The 19,124-nt window shown below is 36.3% G+C and overlaps 1 protein-coding gene across 2 annotated transcripts in view; it reads right to left on the bottom strand.

The window, feature by feature from the left end:
* The window catches only part of MDFIC (MyoD family inhibitor domain containing), a 49,520-nt gene that overhangs the window by 21,684 nt on the left and 8,712 nt on the right, over positions 1–19,124 (bottom strand). For both annotated transcript variants that reach the window (XM_065743476.1, XM_065743475.1), the window contains one exon: positions 15,161–15,292. In XM_065743476.1, the coding sequence (XP_065599548.1) occupies positions 15,161–15,292 (132 nt within the window). The remainder of the gene's footprint in view (positions 1–15,160; positions 15,293–19,124) is intronic.

Below are 19,124 nucleotides of genomic sequence, written 5' to 3'. Positions count from 1 at the left end.
GAACTCAAAATATCTCAGTGTCTCTCCCTCCCCACATTTTAACTAAAATCCTGACTAGTCTCTATGTGGATCTTCAAACTACATCAATAGTTTCCTCTGCCTAGCCACCTAGAATATTAACATTCAGATTACAAGACGTGCCTCTGAGTCAACCTGTGAAGTGGCTTTTGTCAGCAATTATTTTTGAATATTTTCTGGGACATAAATGGCATATACTGCAGCTTCCATATCATAGAAAGCATACATTAACTAAATAACAAGGTACCATCAAGGTACAATCTATCTTTTAAAATCAATTTTTCACACTGAATTTTTTATACCATGCTGACTTTACAAGGAAAACAAAGTTCCAACTAACAGCATCAACCACTTTTTTAGAACAGCTTCTTGTAAGACACTAGGACATCTTCAAAATGAATACAATACATTACTATGAAACAGGATGCCCTTTGTAATGAAAATACTGTAGTAAAATTGCTGGTATGAGTTTTGCAAGACCCACACTGAGAACACTTTGTTAAAATACGCCTGAAAACATCCAGGGAGCATCAGGTATAACAGAAATGGCGCTGGAGGGGGACAAAGGGAAAAGGTATTTTATCCTGTCAGCTCCCAGTCTGAGAAGGGCCAATGAGAATGGCAAATACTTGTGTGTGCATGTGTGTTTACAGGTTGAGAAGGCGACACGTGTGCGCAAGAAGGTGCCAAAAGTACTCTTCAATCTGCACAAAGACACCCGCAGTGCCTTCCTCTGGAAGCACTGCAGGATCTCACACGCTGTTTGAAGAGTTGCAGAAATTGTTTAAAGATGTCTTTGACATACCCCAAAAGAAGCAGTTACAACAGGGAAGCATGAAAAGGGCCGGTAGCCAGAGGTTTACAAAGTTGACAGGTAACTGAACACGCGAAGCGAATTTCTGTATTTACAAACCCTCTTCCCTGAAGTGTTTTTTCAAAACGAAGAAATGCCTGCTGATTTTTTTAATGACAGCAACATCAAGTTTTTCATCATTGCTGGACTGAATAAAGCCTTCACATCTTTTAATTACCTGTCTTCTAACAGTTATCTCAAAACTCCAAGCATCCTTTTGTCTTCTAATCACCATTAGATTAACAGCAAATTCTGCTTTTTTATCATACACAAATCTTGACACCATTACCATTGGTTTTTGGTGAGACTGAGAACATTGGCATCTACGATAAACTCTGCAGATGATAAAAGAATTCTTTCTAGAACACAGCACAGTTAGAAATAAAAACAACTCACATAATGCAATGATTGTTAAGCTACATCTACACAAAGTGGGACACAGTTATTTTTGCAGAATCATGAGAACAAACAGCTGTAGCTTGCCATAAGAAATCCACGAGACCCCAAACAGAAAACAGGCCATTGTAGGTAACAAGCACTCTGACATATGGGAAAGAGATTTCTATAAAAAGCTGTGTGCAAAAGTACGAAATTCTACTCCAAGCTTTCCCTTAAAACAATTATTTACCCATTTTCTACCTCACATATTCTGGTAGGGAATTGGGAAAGAGCTGCTGTGGATTTGCCCTTATGTCTCACAGCATTTCAACTACTTACAGCAGTGGCAGTCATGGCACACACAAGTGCAATGCCAGATTAATTTGTGGTCACCATTCCAGCAGTCTGTGTGCATACTGATGGTGGTTTACATATTCACTCATGACTTCTGAATGTCTTTTTTCTATTTAGGTAAAATTCTTAGCTATTTCTTTCTATGTTTTCCACAAAGCTTACTTATTCAGAGGCATAATTATTTATTATTTTTTTCTTGTTAAATCTTGCTTTTTAAGGAGTGGTGACTTATGGAAACTGGATATGAAAACAAAATGATACACAAAATAAGAATCAGAGAGTTAGGTATTTTGTTAATTTCTGCAGTGCTAAATGTGATTTATTCCCCGATCATAAATAATTGGTAATTTAATAAATGGGAAGACAGTCCCCAGAGCTATAAACGATACAAAGGGGTGTACAACCAACGCAATCCCATCTCACTGAGGAACAGCACTGTTTGCTTCTGCAGCTCCAATTTTGAAAGGAAGGTTAATTAACCACCAGATGCAAAAAAGTAATCCAAGCTGTTGGCATGACAATTACAGCACTTACACAATTAGTACATATTACAACATATGGTTGTAGCAATGTATAAAGGTGCACAGGAGTCCCATGAAACTAACACATTAAATCAAATATTTGGAAGAGTTTTGATGCCTCTCACCATTGTGTTACTTGTTCCCAAATCAAACAAACTTCAAAGAGAATCTACAAACAACAGGATATCTCTTGCTGGGTATTGCCTCATAAGCGGCACAACAGGATGTACCAGACAGGAGAGATAACCTAAATGTCATTAATAGCCATAGGCTGTACCAGTGCACAAACAGGTCCTCTTGGCTCCAGCATCTTCTACTCCCTTCCTCCAAAGGCCAACAACCACAAACAAACTAGTCATCGTTGAACAGCAGAAAAGAAGATGGAATGGTGAGGCAAAGAGCAGCACTGGCTTCACAGCCAAGCCCTTTCACCACTCACCTTTGAGAGAGAAAACACCCAGAGCCCAGGTTTATTCAACACTGACCCTATATACTGGGTTTGCAGAAGATAAGAATTCAGTATTTACTTAAACTCTAACAAATATACACAGAAACTAGTTTTTCAGAAGGACATAGAGGCAATTGCTTGAAACAACTGATTCCCCTTAACATTCACTGCTCCCTTGACTTTTAGCCCTCCACTCACATAAGTGACAAAATTTCTCAAGACTCCAAAAAGTGTGCCAGCTCAGATGTCTCTGCCCCCTGCTCTTAATGTTTTGTCTTGCATCATCTCTGCAATTCTGAACACTGCACAGTACTGCTATCAACAAAATTAACAAGATGCAGAAAGAAAGAAATAGGAGTAAAAACAGAAGAACAACAAAAAAAGAATGGAGAATGTGAAAAGGTAGCACGTGAGGAAAAAAATAGATCATTACAAAAATAGTAATACATAAATTGATATCTGAGTTTCTGACCTCTCTGCTGCACTCATTTTCTCTGTGCTATTATTTCTAGCAATCTAGAGCTGATGCAAAATTTGGCATCAGCTATCAAGTACCAGAAATGCAAAGGAAGAAAGAAGTAAAGCACAACTGTGAGGAAAATAGAATAGGAAAAGCAAACGGGTAGTAGCCAAAAGGACCATGCAAATCTTGGGATTTTGCAATATCAACCCAATAGCCAGGCAAAAACATCAAAAGGAGCAGACAGTGAACACTCAGAAGATGACAGCACTGGATGGGAAGAAGATAGGAAGGGGATAAATACATGATGAGCTGAGCCACTTTGGTCTGTGAAGGCAAAAAAGAAGAAAAATTGTAAATCAAATCCACTAGAGATTAAGTATTTGCTACAAGTTTTACAAATAAGGAAAGAATTAAAATCATTGATAAGTAATGAAACAAAATGAAGATCGTACTTGCACAGCAATCTAGATTGAGTTTTAACAACAGTTCCTCTTCCGCTAAAGATCAGAGAGGCTCCAGGAGCCTGGGCCAGCAATCAGCCACATTCAGCAACAGATGAATGATGGAAAATGGAAATCCTGTGTCAGAAGGGATTGGAAATGAGGTCCACAACAATACCTAAGTTTGTCTTTACTACAGTGGTTAATTAACAAAGCAACTGTCAGTGGGAAAAAAAAAAAAAAAAGGGAAAACATAGCAGAATGTATCAGGTGTCCAATTCCCAATCCTGAAAAAAAAAACTAAATGGAAGGAGAAAGATGTAAAACAAGATGTATCTGCATAGTATCTGCATTTATGCCTGCTGCTCATGCACACAGCCATTACTGAAGAGAAAATGTCAGAGTGCTGACTGTCTGGTGAACACTGAACTTCCTGTAGAAATGATGCACCAAGTTTCCTGAAAGGAAGCAAAACATAAGCTGCTCAAACAATCCACAAGAAAGCTCTGATATCAGAGTCACACAGTTGCAAATCTGTACTGCCAGAAAAATATAGTGTCACATTAATAATCACTAGTGACAAGCACAAAATTCAGAGAAACAATCACATTAATTTAAAGGAGAAAGTGTCGGATGATATGAGGGAACAGGTAAATTGTCTTAGTTGTATAAAACAACCTACACAATTTTTTTTTCATTTCACCCTGTAACTGAGCTAAAACTCTGATTCTCCTTTCTGTTCATGTAACAAGATATAAATCTCTGTGAAATTATTATGCTCAAACCATTTCAATATAGTAGAGGCCAGTAGCACTTGCAAGTCCTTATGCTACAAAATTGATTGAATAGCAGTAGAATACTGGGTTTTATCTCTAATGTACAGAAAGGGAATTTTCTTATTTCAACATGTTCAAAAGCGTTCAGCATACATGTGGAATCATTTTTCATTCTCTATTAAATATTAAAAATACTTCTTTCAACTTATAAAACTTTATTTAGTTCACCTATTATTAAGAAATATTCCTATAGCATTTAAATTTGGAAGAGGCCCGTGCTTTGAATCAGGATCTTTTACAATAAAACATTCTGCTTTGTCTTTCATTTAGAAGACATATTTCCTTTTATTTGGGGAAAAAGAAAATTCGTTTGCACACTGATCACAATTACTTTTTTTAAGCGGAGTGAAGGTAGAGCAATGAAGTTTGTGCAGTGTCAGCTTTATTCACTAGACTGAAAAGTACCCGCTTTTACATCTAAGAACTCTTGATTAGAAGGTTTCGCATATAAGCAGAAGGATTCTTAAGATCAAAACAGCATTTCAAATGAAAATATTACAATGTCAAGTTACGCCCGTGGTTTTTTTGCCCTTTCACAATTCAAGAGCCTTAGTAAGTCACAGCATAAGCAGGAACCCCTTCTTCCCCAGAAGGATCAAAAGACCAGCGGCAACTCTCATTCCACAGCAAAGACAGCAACTACATTACGTGCAAACAATGTTCCTTTGCTACTTAGAAAAGCCTTCAGCCCCACAGAAGCATTTGTACCTTCACAGCATCAGCAGCTCAAGTAGGCTGGCCAACGGCAAGCCAAACTGCCGCCTCTGTCCCTTTGTGCTGTGCAGCTGTTTGGCACTGAGGGAACACAGCCTCCCTTCTTGCACTGCTTGGCCCCAAGCAGAAAACCTCTTAGGAAACAACACAAACTGCCAAAAGGACACAACTGCAGCTTTTTTGGCACATCTTTATCCACTCTACTAAAGTTTCATGCCATCTGCCATTTTATTTGCACTGCTACCATAGCCTTGCCACTAGGAATTAATGCCAGCACCATTTCTGTTATTTCACCATATCTAGTTACATTTTACTTTGCCATACCATTTCCTTAGGCTGCGGGGATTGACAGAATACAATGGGAACATCTATATATTTAATTAGTGTCTTGCTAATTTAGACAGAATTCCTGGTTTATTTCCAGCACAGTACTGCCAACTCAGATTATGTAAATACTATCAATCACTTTGTTTTTAAATATGTCCTTTCTATTGGCAGTCTCAATTCCAAGTCTTTAACTTTCAGCTTTTAGAAACTACAAAGATTAAGACCAAGTTAATGTTTTTGTTTTATGAAAACTTAAATCCCACATAATAACATGACTCCAGAAGCTGAGATTTTCGTAGGGTGTTTTTATATTTAACAGCTGATCTTTTTGCTGAATCCACCATACCATACCTTCTCATAATTTTAATTTACTGTTCACTCTCCAGTAATGAAAACAACAATTCTAACAAGAAGATTCAATACTACTTATGAAGTAGTTTAAAAAGTTGATGTTAACACACCAAGTTGAAGTTAACAGGTCTTCATACTGAAGCGCTTTAAACAGTTTTCCAGCCACCCTCTACAAACGACTCTCTGTCACTGCTTACACTTGTGTTACTGTAACAGATAAAGAAGTGGGGAAACGCTACAAGGAATGTTTAAAATTAAATTAAAAGGTGTATAAATAATACTCAAATGGCCAAAACTAACAAACAAAAGAGAATATTTAAAATAAAAACTGAGTTTATCAATTAAATTATAGGGAGAAGATTCCTTAGGTAGAACACTAACATACATACAAGAACTAGAAAACCAAGCAAACAGAATGGCAGACAATCAACAAAAGAAATTAGAGCAGAGAACAAAATTAGTAGCCACTAACAAAATTCCTCCCTTGAAATTTCTCCTTTGTGTGTTAACGTTTTTCCTTCCACATCTTTTTGAAGTTAAACACTGTCTTCTTTGTTTTAAATATAAAACTCACACTGGATTAAAGTTTCCAAGTCTTGAGCCTGCACAGAACAGTTTACAGAATAGCTGTGATGAAGATGGTTATGAAACATGGGGAAGAATTTTACGATTACTTCAGACACATGAAGGTACACTACAAAAGACTTTCTGGAGTGATCTGTATATAGTTCCAATGAAAGGCCTATTTCCATGTAAAAATATTTCTCAATATTGATTTTACACTACAAATACAGTGCTAAGTACTGTCACTACAAAGTGGGAATATACTAATATCAGCATATATTTTAGGGAGGGAAATATGTTTATTAAGAAGTTAACAGTTACAAAGTGAATACTGAATTGTTAAATAAGCTGGCATAATTTAATAGAACAATTTATATGAAAGCTACATGTGCATTATCCAAACTTAGCACTGTATCCTGCCTTATCATTTGAATATCTTTATTTTATATTGCTTCCACAAAAAACTCTGTTTGATCACTCAGACAAACCGTCCCAGTCAGGATGATCTCAAATCGTCTCATCAAAACATAACATTTTCCTTGACTTTGAAATTCAAGCATAACGAGTATTATTCACAAATATATACAGAAGACCTAAAAAATGTTCTCCAGTTTAACTGCTCTTACAGCCAACTGTGGTCATCACACAAACCTCTTCTGTTAAAATTGCTCTTCTGTTAAAATATGAATTTTATTTTAACTTGCAACTTACAGAATTGCAGTCAAGATATGCATCTATCCTAATAAAGAGGAGTGCCTTCTAACCACCTTAGAGGTCTTTTCAAGAAAGATGTATTTTGGAGCTACCATACATGAAGGCAAGCTTACTCCCACACTGCCAAGGAACAGGAAAATGGCATGCACCGTCTCCCTGGGGCAAAAACTTGCCCTAAAGGTCAAATCTGACTCACAGGACACATATTTTATAGGCTTGCTTAACAGTTTGCTTTACTTGACTTGTCTCAAAAGCAAACTTCATAACATTTTATGCAAACATTATACAACCGTAAGTCTGAGCCATAAATCAATAAAACTCAAACTTGAGGAATCTCTGCATCAGGAAATAGTTTCATACTTGAAATTCTGCTGTTTAATATTGAGACTGCTCAATCTTACTATTTTCTCTAAGCATGTTTCACAGAATCTACAGTTTTAGATTAAAGTAAAAACATGACAAACAAGATTCTACACGGACACTGAGGGAGGCAAGTTCTCAAGTAAAATTTATGTCTCATATTTCCACATGCCCCGATACAGAACTTGGCATTTGAAAACTCTTGTGCTAGAATGCTGCTAGAACGCTGTTGGTTTGCATTCGTGATCACAAATTTTGGGAGAAGTCACCAAAAGAAAACTATATTTCCTACGTGCCAACACACTACAGCTCATTTATGAATAGTTAAGGCTCAGGTGGCAAATATTTCATCATTTCCTCAAATCAAACCTCAGTATTTCTGGAAGCATACCTCACTAGTATAATGAGTTAACAAAACCAATATTAGAAATAGACTGAGTGACCACAGCTGTTTGACATTTGAATGTTTTTCAAAAGGATCCTTTGGGTCTGGGTCATGATTTTTTTTTAAGGGAAAGCAGAAAACCACCACAACATGCAAATAGGCCACAGGCCTGTTTTTCCTTGTCCTTTACAAAAATACCTTCAGGGAAAGGGTACTTGTGGGAGGTGTAGATATTACCAGAATGCAGAGTAATTAAGTAGTATTCAGATCCCACTTTCCTTCGCATCGCTATTTAAAGAAGAAAAATATTTAACCATAATTACTTAGCCAAGCCTTGTGATGTGACCTCAAGTCCCTCTTCATCTTTTCCTTTTATTTCAGTAAATACAGCATTCAAATGATTAGAAACTAGTTTGTCTCTCTAAATTTTGAAAAATTAATTTCAGAATTTTTATGTATACTACTATTTTTTAGGTATATAATTTTATTCCAAGTGATCCACACATGGTATCAAAAATAAAGCACAAAAGAAAAAAAATCAACAGACTTTTTGCCATGGTTTACTTTCAAGACATTTCAGAAGAAAACAGGTTCCTAAAAGTACAACGTGTATGACGATACTTACATGCACTTTGTAATTTGGTGTTTTTTTGCTAAAACTGGCTAACCAAATACCGTTATTACTGAAAATTGCAAAATGAACCTACACTGACTCATTGGTTTTGTAGTGTAACATTTCATGCAGAACCCACTCAAGAGTTTTATTATTTTTCCTCTTTAAGGAACCACTACAAATATATAGTATTTTTTTCCCTATATGAGGAGCTGATCACAAAAAAGAATAAGTATTACTATCCACTGAGGCACAACAGCACATTGATTCTGAGACAGTACCGATACAACAAATGAAAACATTCTGAAATTAAAATACAATTTACTTCAGGCTAAAACACAGCAAGCACAATCATCTTTACATTACTTAAAGAACTTCACCTTTGTCTGGCACTAATGATTACCGCCATCCAAATCTCTCCAGCATCAGACCATATATTCAGATGATGTTCTCAGAGGCAGAAGAAAGATAGAACAAAAAATGAAAGACTCCAGGTAATTCTGTCTACCAGATATGCAGAATACCTGCATCAATCACATGGCCACCTGGTGCAGTGTAAAGTTCTCACTCAAGTTTAACAACTATTCTATAAACTCATCAACAAAAGCAAAAGTTTTATTTTTCCACATGCAATCACCACAGAGTATACTAATTCCTTACTAGTCACAGTCCATCATTAACTGCACAGCTTTAAAACATTCAACATAGAGTCAAAGAGCACAGGCTACATGGAAACCCTCTGCATCCTACGAACACTGTCATCAGTGACATTCAGATTACCAATGGCTTCAGAAACACTGAAGACCCAGTCTGACATTACAAAGGCTGTAACCGAGTCTTTCTGACTAGAACGGTATTTAATGACAATTAAATGAAAATTCTATGGTTGTGTAACAAGGAGGTATAAAATTTCGTGGATACAGAACTTTCTTGTCTGAGTCAAGTCATCCCAGAAATTCCATCTGCATCTTCAAAGCAAATTCAATCCAAAGGTCTTGCACAGGCCTTATCCCTCCTGTGTGTTCTAGAGGCATTTGTTGACACACAACATTTTATTTACTTACCTTGAAAGAAATTTTTCAAAAAATGCATATACTGCTTATCATCCTACTACAGCATGTTGGAATAAAAAATGAACAGTAATAAATAATTAGTAATAATAAATAATAAAAAATAAAACATCTAGCTTATTGATAACCATGAGAGTAACCATTTGAGGAATTTTTGAACAGAAGCAGTAAGAGATCAGCCAGGTCAGGAGGAGAGTGACATGGGACAGCTGTTTGCTAGAGAATGGATTACAAAATCTCTCTGGAAGGGCAGTTTGTATGGAGGTGTGCTTCACGCTGCATTAGCTTCTACAAGCCAGATTTCTCAAAGACTTGTCTTTATTTTTTTTTTTCAGATGACAATATCAAATACTGCATTCCTGTACGTCAGTGTTGAATTGATTGAAGTCCTGTTCATTCACAGCCCAGCCTCTCCCCCCCCCCCAACACTTCTTCACAGCCAGATGAAGCAAATACCTGCGTATATAGGGAACATTATGCAACCACTTCTTGAAGTAAAAGAATACACCCTTCAGACTCAGCAAGATATTTTGAATAATTTCCATTTATATCTATTCCATGTAACTTTTATACTCACTCGCTCGGTTACAATGAAAGAAGTCTGTATGTGTCATACTTTCTAACTTTGAAAAGAGCCATTTAAGTTATCTCAAGAATTGGTACTATTTTTTTGGCAGAATGAACACAGTCATCTGAAATCACAATAACTCTAAGATGACTGTGCTCTATGAATTATCCAAGAAAAAGGTACTTTTGTGCGATTATCATGTGGAAAGAACAGCTCTAACAATAAAGTATCTACTTGTTTGCAAAAACTGTCCCAATACCAAGCTGGCACAATTTAAACTATGGAAATCACCCACTTAGCCAGTAGGAAAAGGGAATCTCCAGGCATTATAATTAAATAAATAGCTATTATAAATTAAAAAGTCAATGTAAAATATATAAAATAAAAATATATTTAAAAAATCGATAAATTTCAATAAAACAAAATGCAAGAAAGTACTAAATAGAAGAGTGAGCACAAGAGCATGCAAAATTGTTTAATTCCCACAGAGCTGAATGAAGCATCTCTTTCCCTAAAGAACCACTCTTATCGGGAGGCTGCTTCCTGAAGGAGAAAGGCAATTGAAGCTAGGAAATGATGGATAGCAATGACCTTTCTGTCTGTAAAACATGGGCATATTTTAGGTATTTAATCTTGAGAATTGGATTATTATTAATCAATTATTCATGACAATTTGAATCTATGGTAGATGTTTTTTGTTTTCTTAAATATCACATAGCTAAGGTCCTGCATGAGAACCAGAAAGGAGATTAAATCCTCACAAGCAAATAGTGTTGGCACTGGCATTTTCTTCTCTCCTAAGCATTCCTTCCCTTACATAACAGAGCACATTGCCAATTACCTACCCTCTACCCTCTGTAAAACTTTTGAGTAAACATTCTGAAATTCACCTTTACCACTTTTTTTTTTTTCTTTAAGAACAAAATTATGTTTTCTAAAGAACAAAGGAGGTCACTGTGGTAATGCAGAGCAGCAAGAACTCCTATGGCTTCATTCCTGTTGACAATGGTTATGCTGCTATGTGGTTTAATATTCACTTTTTCTCACTTGTCAAAGGCGAGTGATAACAAAAGCAGAATGTCTCCAGTAAAGACCACTAGATCATAAAATGAAAATAAGAAGATGGTGTTTGCAGATATTTAAAACACGTTGCTGAAAACAAAGAAAAAGCTGACAGAGCTATGAAAGTCTAAGCTCTTTTATAAAACAAGACCTCCACAGTCTTAACACAAACTATGCTTGCATTTGTGAAGGGTATGGAATAGGTTGAAGCACTGCTCTGAAGAAATAAAATAAAAAAAAAACATATGAAAAATCTAAAGTTATTCCAGTTTGGGGTACTACACTGGAAAAGAGACTCTCTACAACTGAAGGATCTGAAAAGCAACGATCACTTCCCAAAGTCAAATTAAGGCATCTAAGGAATATCTGGCAGTTAATTTAAAATAAATAAATGCGCCTTATTTCCAGTATAAATGAACTTCCAGATATTCAATCTAGTTCTCCCTTTGCTGTTCTTACCTGCTACAGCTGGAGAATTTACTGGATTTACCAATCTTACCAGATTTCTGTTCATCGTGGCATCATGCTTCTTACACACTAAGGAAGTCTGAGACACAGACCTGTTGGAGCGTGTCCACAAAAGCCTGGAGGTGATGATCTGATAGTGCCCTTTCATTATCTAAAGGGGAGCTACAAGAAAGAAGGGGACAGACTCTTTAGCAAGGTCTGTGGTGATAAAACAAGGGGAAATGGCTTCAAGCTTACAGAGGGTAGACTTTGGTTAGATATGAGAAAAAAATCTTTTACAGCGAGGGTGGTGAGGCACTGAAACAGGTTACCTACTGTTGTGGTTGATGACCCATGCATGTAGACCTTCAAGGCAAGGCTGGATTAGGCCCCAGGCAACCTGATAAAGTTGTGGTGTCTCTGCTCTTTGCACAGGAGTTCGACTAGATGGCCTTCAGAGATCCCTTGCAACTCTAAGGATCTGTGATTCTATTATTCTAACTCATTCCTTGCTAATACTGAACTGACTGAACTCCAGGAGTTTTTCCACAATAAGGCATGTTTTCAGCCATTCCTAAGATATTTGTGGTTCTCCCCCAATCCTTCTCCAACTGACTGCAGTGTTCCAGCGACAGTTATGAAAAGCATTAACAATTAATACTGGAAGATAATATAAACATTTACATCTTATTTATTTCTCCCTGTTTACATGTCAGTATACAGTAGCCCTTTGAAGCACAGGGTTGTGCTGGAAGTTACTACTCATCAATCATGACTCAAGCGCCTTTCAAAACCGATTAATTCCTTGGTTAAATAAATACATTATACTTTCCCAAGATTAGCCATTTGACCAGAGTATTACAAAAGTTTTGATTCTGGGGATAAGTGATTCTCCAAAGGAGATTATGGAAGGGGTAATCTGGGGGGAAATCTCATAATCTAAAAACCTTTTTAAAAGTGGCTTGAGAAAGGGACTGGGAAGTAAAAGTGAACTGAAAGTATTTTAGTGTGGAAAACAAGTGCAGCATTTTAGCTTATTGATGTTGCCCGGTAAACCGAGTTTACAAGTGCAAATAAGAAATCATACATAATGAAGTCATTAGAGTCTCTAACACTGGACTTCGTTGTTGGCGTGCCAGTAAAACTGACTGATTAATCCACTTCCATATAACAGCAGGATAAAACAGCTGCAAACAAGGAGAACCTTGGAAATTAAATGCTGGAATCATTTATAAAGTGAAAACTAACTAACACTAATGGATTAAATATCAGCTGTGGGGCAGGAAAATAATGTGTATGGGAAAAAAAGAAATCAAATCACTAGGATAGTGGTGAATAGTTGCTTAATCCTTGAGAAAACTGAACTGTGTCCTGTCCAAAACAATTTAAAGGAACAGTTTTAAAACAGTCTTGAATACTCTGTTTATTCCGAACCTCAAGTTTCTTCCCATATGCAATATTCAACAAAATTTATTCTAGTGAGATAAGAGACTTGGTCAAATAAAAGTCATTCTAAGCTGCATCACCAGTTATTTAAAATGAAGCACTTAAGCAGTGTCTATGATAAACAAACTTCTCTTTGTTCTACTTCTTCTATTGTTCAAATTTTAGTTACCACACAGATTAATTTGTAGACCTTCTGCATGCTACAAGAGATACCCCTCATTGTCCCAGTTCCTCAGTTTCGACTTCCCTACTCATAGACACAGACAAAAAAAAAAAAAAAAAAAAGAAAAGAAAAGAAAGCAAACTGCATTAATTTCCTTGTTTTTGTTTTTTCCTTCTTTCTATAAGACTTTGCTGACAGGAACACTAAAGGTTAAAAAAAAACGTAAATTTGAAACAGCAAGAGGTGTGTCACAACATTTACTGAAACTCTTAATAAAGCCACTATTATATAAAACAATTATCAAGACAAGGAGTTACAGAAACTTCCAGCTTTCACCTAAATTTGCTTTCAGTGAAGTTACACCAGGAAGAACTCCAAGAAGGGAACATTTATGCACTGAGCAGAAAACTACCTCTGAATTTTATCACATATCTAGCTTTTTTTTAACTATTTTTTTTTAATTCAGAAGCAGATAAGCTTCCTGTCACAGAGACATACAGCTGCACCTAACTGTTATGCCACTTTATACTTCCTTCACCGTCAGGGACTTGAAAAATCTGCTGCAAATTCTACCACACAATGGCAAATTTACACAGTTCCCCAGTGCAGCCAATACATGGCCCTGCATCCACAGCACCACCATACTACTGTCCTTGGTTCTTCCTTCCATAGTTCAGGCATGCTGTTGAACTACAGCCATATAAATTTACTTTCCCAAACGTGTGGTAAGAATGAAAAGGCAATTAGAGTAAGAACACTCCAAAAGTAACCAATACCTTACCTACCTTCCCATGTTCTCAACAAAAACACCTACCAATTGCCTGCATCAGGCCCAAACCCATGGGGATTAAGGGAACTCCCAAATCACGTTAAAACAATTCCTTATTGCCTGTGAAGAATTATTTTTTAAATTGTCAAATTTTTATCTGATAGTGCTACGTTCAAGTTCTGGGGATGTAGGTATTTGTCATTAGTCTGGTAGTTATTCACAACTCATTATTTTGAAAAAAATCTGATTATCGCAAATCTGCGAAGAAGTTCAAAAGCTAAGACAAAGGTCAGGAGAAGCTGATCAAATAGACTGAAATAAAACTAAAATCTATAACTCTAGAGAAAATGAACAATTAAGACCACAGTGGGCTTAAAAAATAAGAATTTCTCTCGCTGTGAGCAGTGGAGTACATGTGCAGTGTAAAGAAAGACTGAAGCATGTGGTCTGACAGCGATCTCAGACCAGGATCTGAAGCACCACTCTGCTTTCAGCCCATTTGCTTCCAGAATACACCCTATAATTAAGAAGAATTTTTCATGTTGCCTCTCCCTTCAACATCCATGTTCAAGAATTCACAGAATTTTAAAGTAGCTTTAGCTCGGGCAACCAAAATATTTTCACCCCAGGAGAGTGCAATTGTAGATTATCTTTTGGACAACACATGATCCTCAAGAGAGAAAAAAGGGAATAATCCCACACTTTTTATGATTCGAAGCACCTAAGAGATTAACTAAGAATGTGGGCTTGTAAAATAGAAAGCAACTGAAAAAAAAAATCCACCTAAAAAAACCCCATAATCTTATCAATACTTCAGATCTAAAACTTTGTCATACAGCATTTCTACCTTTGAGAAGAATAGCTACCTAAAGATTTAAAGATTCCTTATAAAATTACATCTGACTCGTTGTATCTGGAAGAAACTGCTTTCAACATGGTTTACCACTGAAATGTATAACCGGAGAAACCTGAGGTGACGACACTGAGCACGGCTGCACACCGCAGCTCACATGCCTACCAAATGATACAGGTCTCACCATAAGAATATAAAAATAAGAGTTAAAATACCAACCCTATAGAGTTATATATTATACTACACCACACACTTCACACCCTTATTTCAAATTGCTGCTTAGAGATGCTGAAAGAAGTCATTCCAGGAAATAAATTCTCAGACATGCATTACAGTTGCAAAACAATTGCATTTGACACACATTTAAGGGAGTCAACAGGCAGTATCCCCTTTACACGACTAAAGCAAGCCTAAATGGCAGCAATTTGTTCTGAAATACTTACTTCTGATGAGATCACCATCAGTGCGATTTCCCCAGACAGACTGCTCTTGTATCTCTGGTTGTATACTTTGGTTACTGGAAGGCTGGTTTATGTCTTTATCTCCTGTTGCAGTATTCTGTTGGTCAGTTTTTTCTAAGTCAAAAGAAATGTGAGGTTATTAGTTTCTTTGGTATTTTTCTTTCAGGTGAGCAAATCTCATATTTGAATGTTAAAAACTAGAGAACATACAGTTTAACTTTTATTAACATCTCATATATTTTCTTTAGATACAATTCTTAATAAATTTTTGTTTTCTTAATCAGATGAAAACGTTCTCCCCTTTGAAGAAGTCTTTCTGTCACCATTTGTTTAGTCACACAAAATAAGTCAGCATCTTTTGTAACAACAAAAATTGAGTTTATGTTCAGTTACTTTCCATGACGTTTTCAGATAACAATTTGAATGTCACACATAAAAAAACATTACTTTTTGCCTACATGCATGTGCCTCTGCCATATAAAAGCTACAGAAATTCCACAGAAGTCTGTTTTTCATTATTTATAATACAATTTATGACTAAAGACAAATATTTTTGAAACGTCAATTATGACTACAATGAAATTTATTTTAACACTATTCCAGATTCTTCACTAAAAAACTAGATTGTGAATTAGTGATTGTATTCAATAGCCTGTAAGGAAAAAAATTATTTTCTGTCTTCAGGCATATACAAGATGCAGGGACATTTTCAGAGAATAAATTCTTAAAGATAGCAGATATTTTTGTTTAGATGACCTTTAGGTTCTCAAGCCAAGGTGAGTGACAGCTTTCATATTCGCTGCTGTTAACATTTAAAGGTACTTTTTACTAGCATTCAAGGAAATATTTCCAAATCTCCAGTTACTTTGGTAATTACTCAGTCATAGATTATTAGCTTATATCACTTTCAGTGTGTACCACTTTTCCGTACATGTATAAGATGCAATGTCTGCTGTAAAACTGAAGTAAAAGAGCAAGTGTTGAAAACAGATCTTTTTTTTTGAACTAGAACCTGTTTATAAACTATATACATATGTAGTTAAATTTATTTATATATGTTACATTTATGACACTGTAATGATTTCATATCCGCTACTAAAGCAATTGTTCTGGTTCTGAGACGCAGAAAAATCACTTATTTCTACTCTGACATATTGAAGGTTAGTTTCTTTATGTAACCAATAGTAGTTTGATTTTAAATCCTAACTTTCTTCCTTTGTTATCCATCCTATTAAACTGAGCCATTGAACATCACTCAAAATAATATATGCCATATTGTATGTATAGTAGCATGTGCCTTCGAGCACTGCTGCTCCTATTATTTTCCACCTCTGAAATATCTGAGCCTGCTACCTATGTTACTTATCTCCCAGTGCTCCCTCATATCACTGTTTCCTCAATACCTTGTCAATATTTCCCCGAGTCCATCCTGAGATGAAAAGTTACACTGGGATTGATGTAATGTTACCTCACTGATTGGGAAGATATTAACTGACTTCAATGAATTTTGCATCTTGTCCTTTACAACCTAACTTCACCTAGACACTCATCCTCTCCAAAACCAAAACCAAACACAGATTTTCTTGAAGTCCTTTCACAGACTTCAGTCTCAAATTATTTATCCCAGATATCTATCAGACACAAATATGACTGTACTGAAGTATAACAATTTTCTCTATGCAGTTGGGCATTAGGTGCAAATGTATCTTAAAAGTGTTTGAAAAGTGCCCTGAAATAGCTGAACGAAAATAAGTAGTGTCCTGGAGAGAGCTAGTATAAAGAACTGCAAGCACAGTACAATCTCCTTTTCATACAGAGTAAGCTTAAAGGAGCTATTTTAAGAGATTTTGCTCTTAAACTATTTTACTGCAGTAACAACACTTAAGATTACAACAATATCTACCCTGCAGCTGGAGTACAAAACAGGATAGCTGCTGTATACAATTCTCTTGTACAGGATACAAGTTTGTAGAACCCTACTATTTGATGTAGTAAACAATGAACAACTGTAAGGAAAGATTAGTATTAGCATTTTAGGGACCACTGGTGTTCTAGATTACATTTTTACCAACAAAAATTGAAGGAGTGCAGAATGCAACCAAAATATCATTTATTGACAGGAATTTAGTTTTCATTCCTCTGCTTGTTTTCCATTCAGTACAAACATCTTTTCTTTACAGATTTTATTTGTGTTTTCCATGTTTACTTTTTATTGTTCTAGCTGGATATGATAAATAGCCAGTCAAAACTCTGTAAACGCTATTATCACTTAAGAAAAGCACTATTAAGAAACAAAGAAAAAAACTGCAACTGAATAGCAATTTTGATAGGATATTTTCAGCAATTAACATGAATTGAGTGAATATTCTTTGATTTATTGAACTCATATTAAATCTTCCTCCCCGTGAATGTTCCTAACAATAACTTGAAAATTGCACCAGTGACATTAAAGTATTTATTTGATATTTTACTTTCCACTTCTTCATCACCCACCAGAGAAACCAAACTCCTGACAGATGCTGCCACAGGGATGTGGTGTGTCAGAGCTAAGCATCACACAGCTGCTCCTCCTTCCCTTGCAGGTGGGGCATAGGGGAGAGAGCAGGAAGAGCAAAAGTGAGGAAACCAGTGGGTCACAATATACTGGCTGATAAATAAGTGAAGGTGAGAAGAAGAAAAACAAATCAGAAGTGAGTGATACGAAGGTATCACTCACCACCTCCCACAAGTTTCCAAGCAACAGATGCCTCCTCCCAAAAAACCTCAGTTCTTGCTGCTGAGCATGAGAGGATGGATGGTACTGTCAGTTCAGCTCAGCTGTTCCAGCTGTGTCCCCTCCAGCCTCTTGCCCACCACCAGCCTCTCACCATGTAACTGAGGGACATGCTGTGCAAGCACAGCTCAGCAACACCCAAACCAAGTGTGTAATCAATGCTGTTTCAGTCAGAAATCTAAAACAAAGCACCAGAGGCTGCTATGAAGAAACCTACCTCCATCTCAGACAGAATTGGTGCAATGGGGCTTTAGTGCAGTGTGTATTGAATATTTTTTTATGTTCACACTACTAAAAAACTGATGTGCAGAACACTGAAAATAAACAAACAGTGGTGTCCTAATTGATATTTTTCTTGAAAAAATTTAGAGCAGGTCTAAATTTTAGTATGAAGTAATTTCTTAATATTCCCTCACAAGAAACAGCTGATGATGGGATCATAGTATTTCTCTTTTTATTTTTATTCATCTTGATATCAACAACTAATCACACATGAAAACAGCCTCAAGAACACTCTTGAATCTGTATTTTGTTGATGTCATTATTTTTTGGTTGAAGTGTGTAAAAATAGTTATGGGTACTTTATGAAAGGTAATGCATTCATGAGACTAATAAAAATCCACATAAAGACCTCAGTCTTCTCTGATGTGCCATGCTTGTGGCAGAGGAGGGTTAATAAAATCTGCTGCAACACCAGTACTAATGGCTGGATATTGCCACAGTCAAGCATGTCATTTTTCCACTGTATTTTTAAATAAATTTGTAACACTTCTCTGCTTTAATTAAGCTTAGCCTTAAGAAATTTTATGTAATATTTATTTGGTATGTTAGCTTCTGCTTCATCTAGTACACTCTTCCATTCTCCAGTGACTAACCTTCAAAACTGACAGCCAAGAAGAAAACCAGATGCTCTTCCTAACAGTTCAAATAATGGAAGGAAAAGAATCATTATGTTCTGAGTCTGGCTGTGCTGAGAAATACAATCTCTCCTCAAAACCACTGCCAAGTTACTCTAGGTCATGTCATAAAGGCAACACAGCCTACTTTACCCAAATACATGGTTCTACTGATATGCTCAGCCCTCCGATCAGCAACCTGGATGGCTATGTACCTCCTCTAGACAAGCAGCAACCTCTGAGCTGAGGAGTTCCTAGCCAAAAGCCCTGTGGGTTT

The sequence above is a fragment of the Cyrtonyx montezumae genome, unplaced genomic scaffold (genome assembly GCF_038088225.1).
Source record: "Cyrtonyx montezumae isolate F1298 unplaced genomic scaffold, pur_monq_1.0 scaffold_3, whole genome shotgun sequence".
NCBI classification, from domain to species: domain Eukaryota; kingdom Metazoa; phylum Chordata; class Aves; order Galliformes; family Odontophoridae; genus Cyrtonyx; species Cyrtonyx montezumae.
This window is presented reverse-complemented; position numbering and strand designations above follow the sequence as displayed.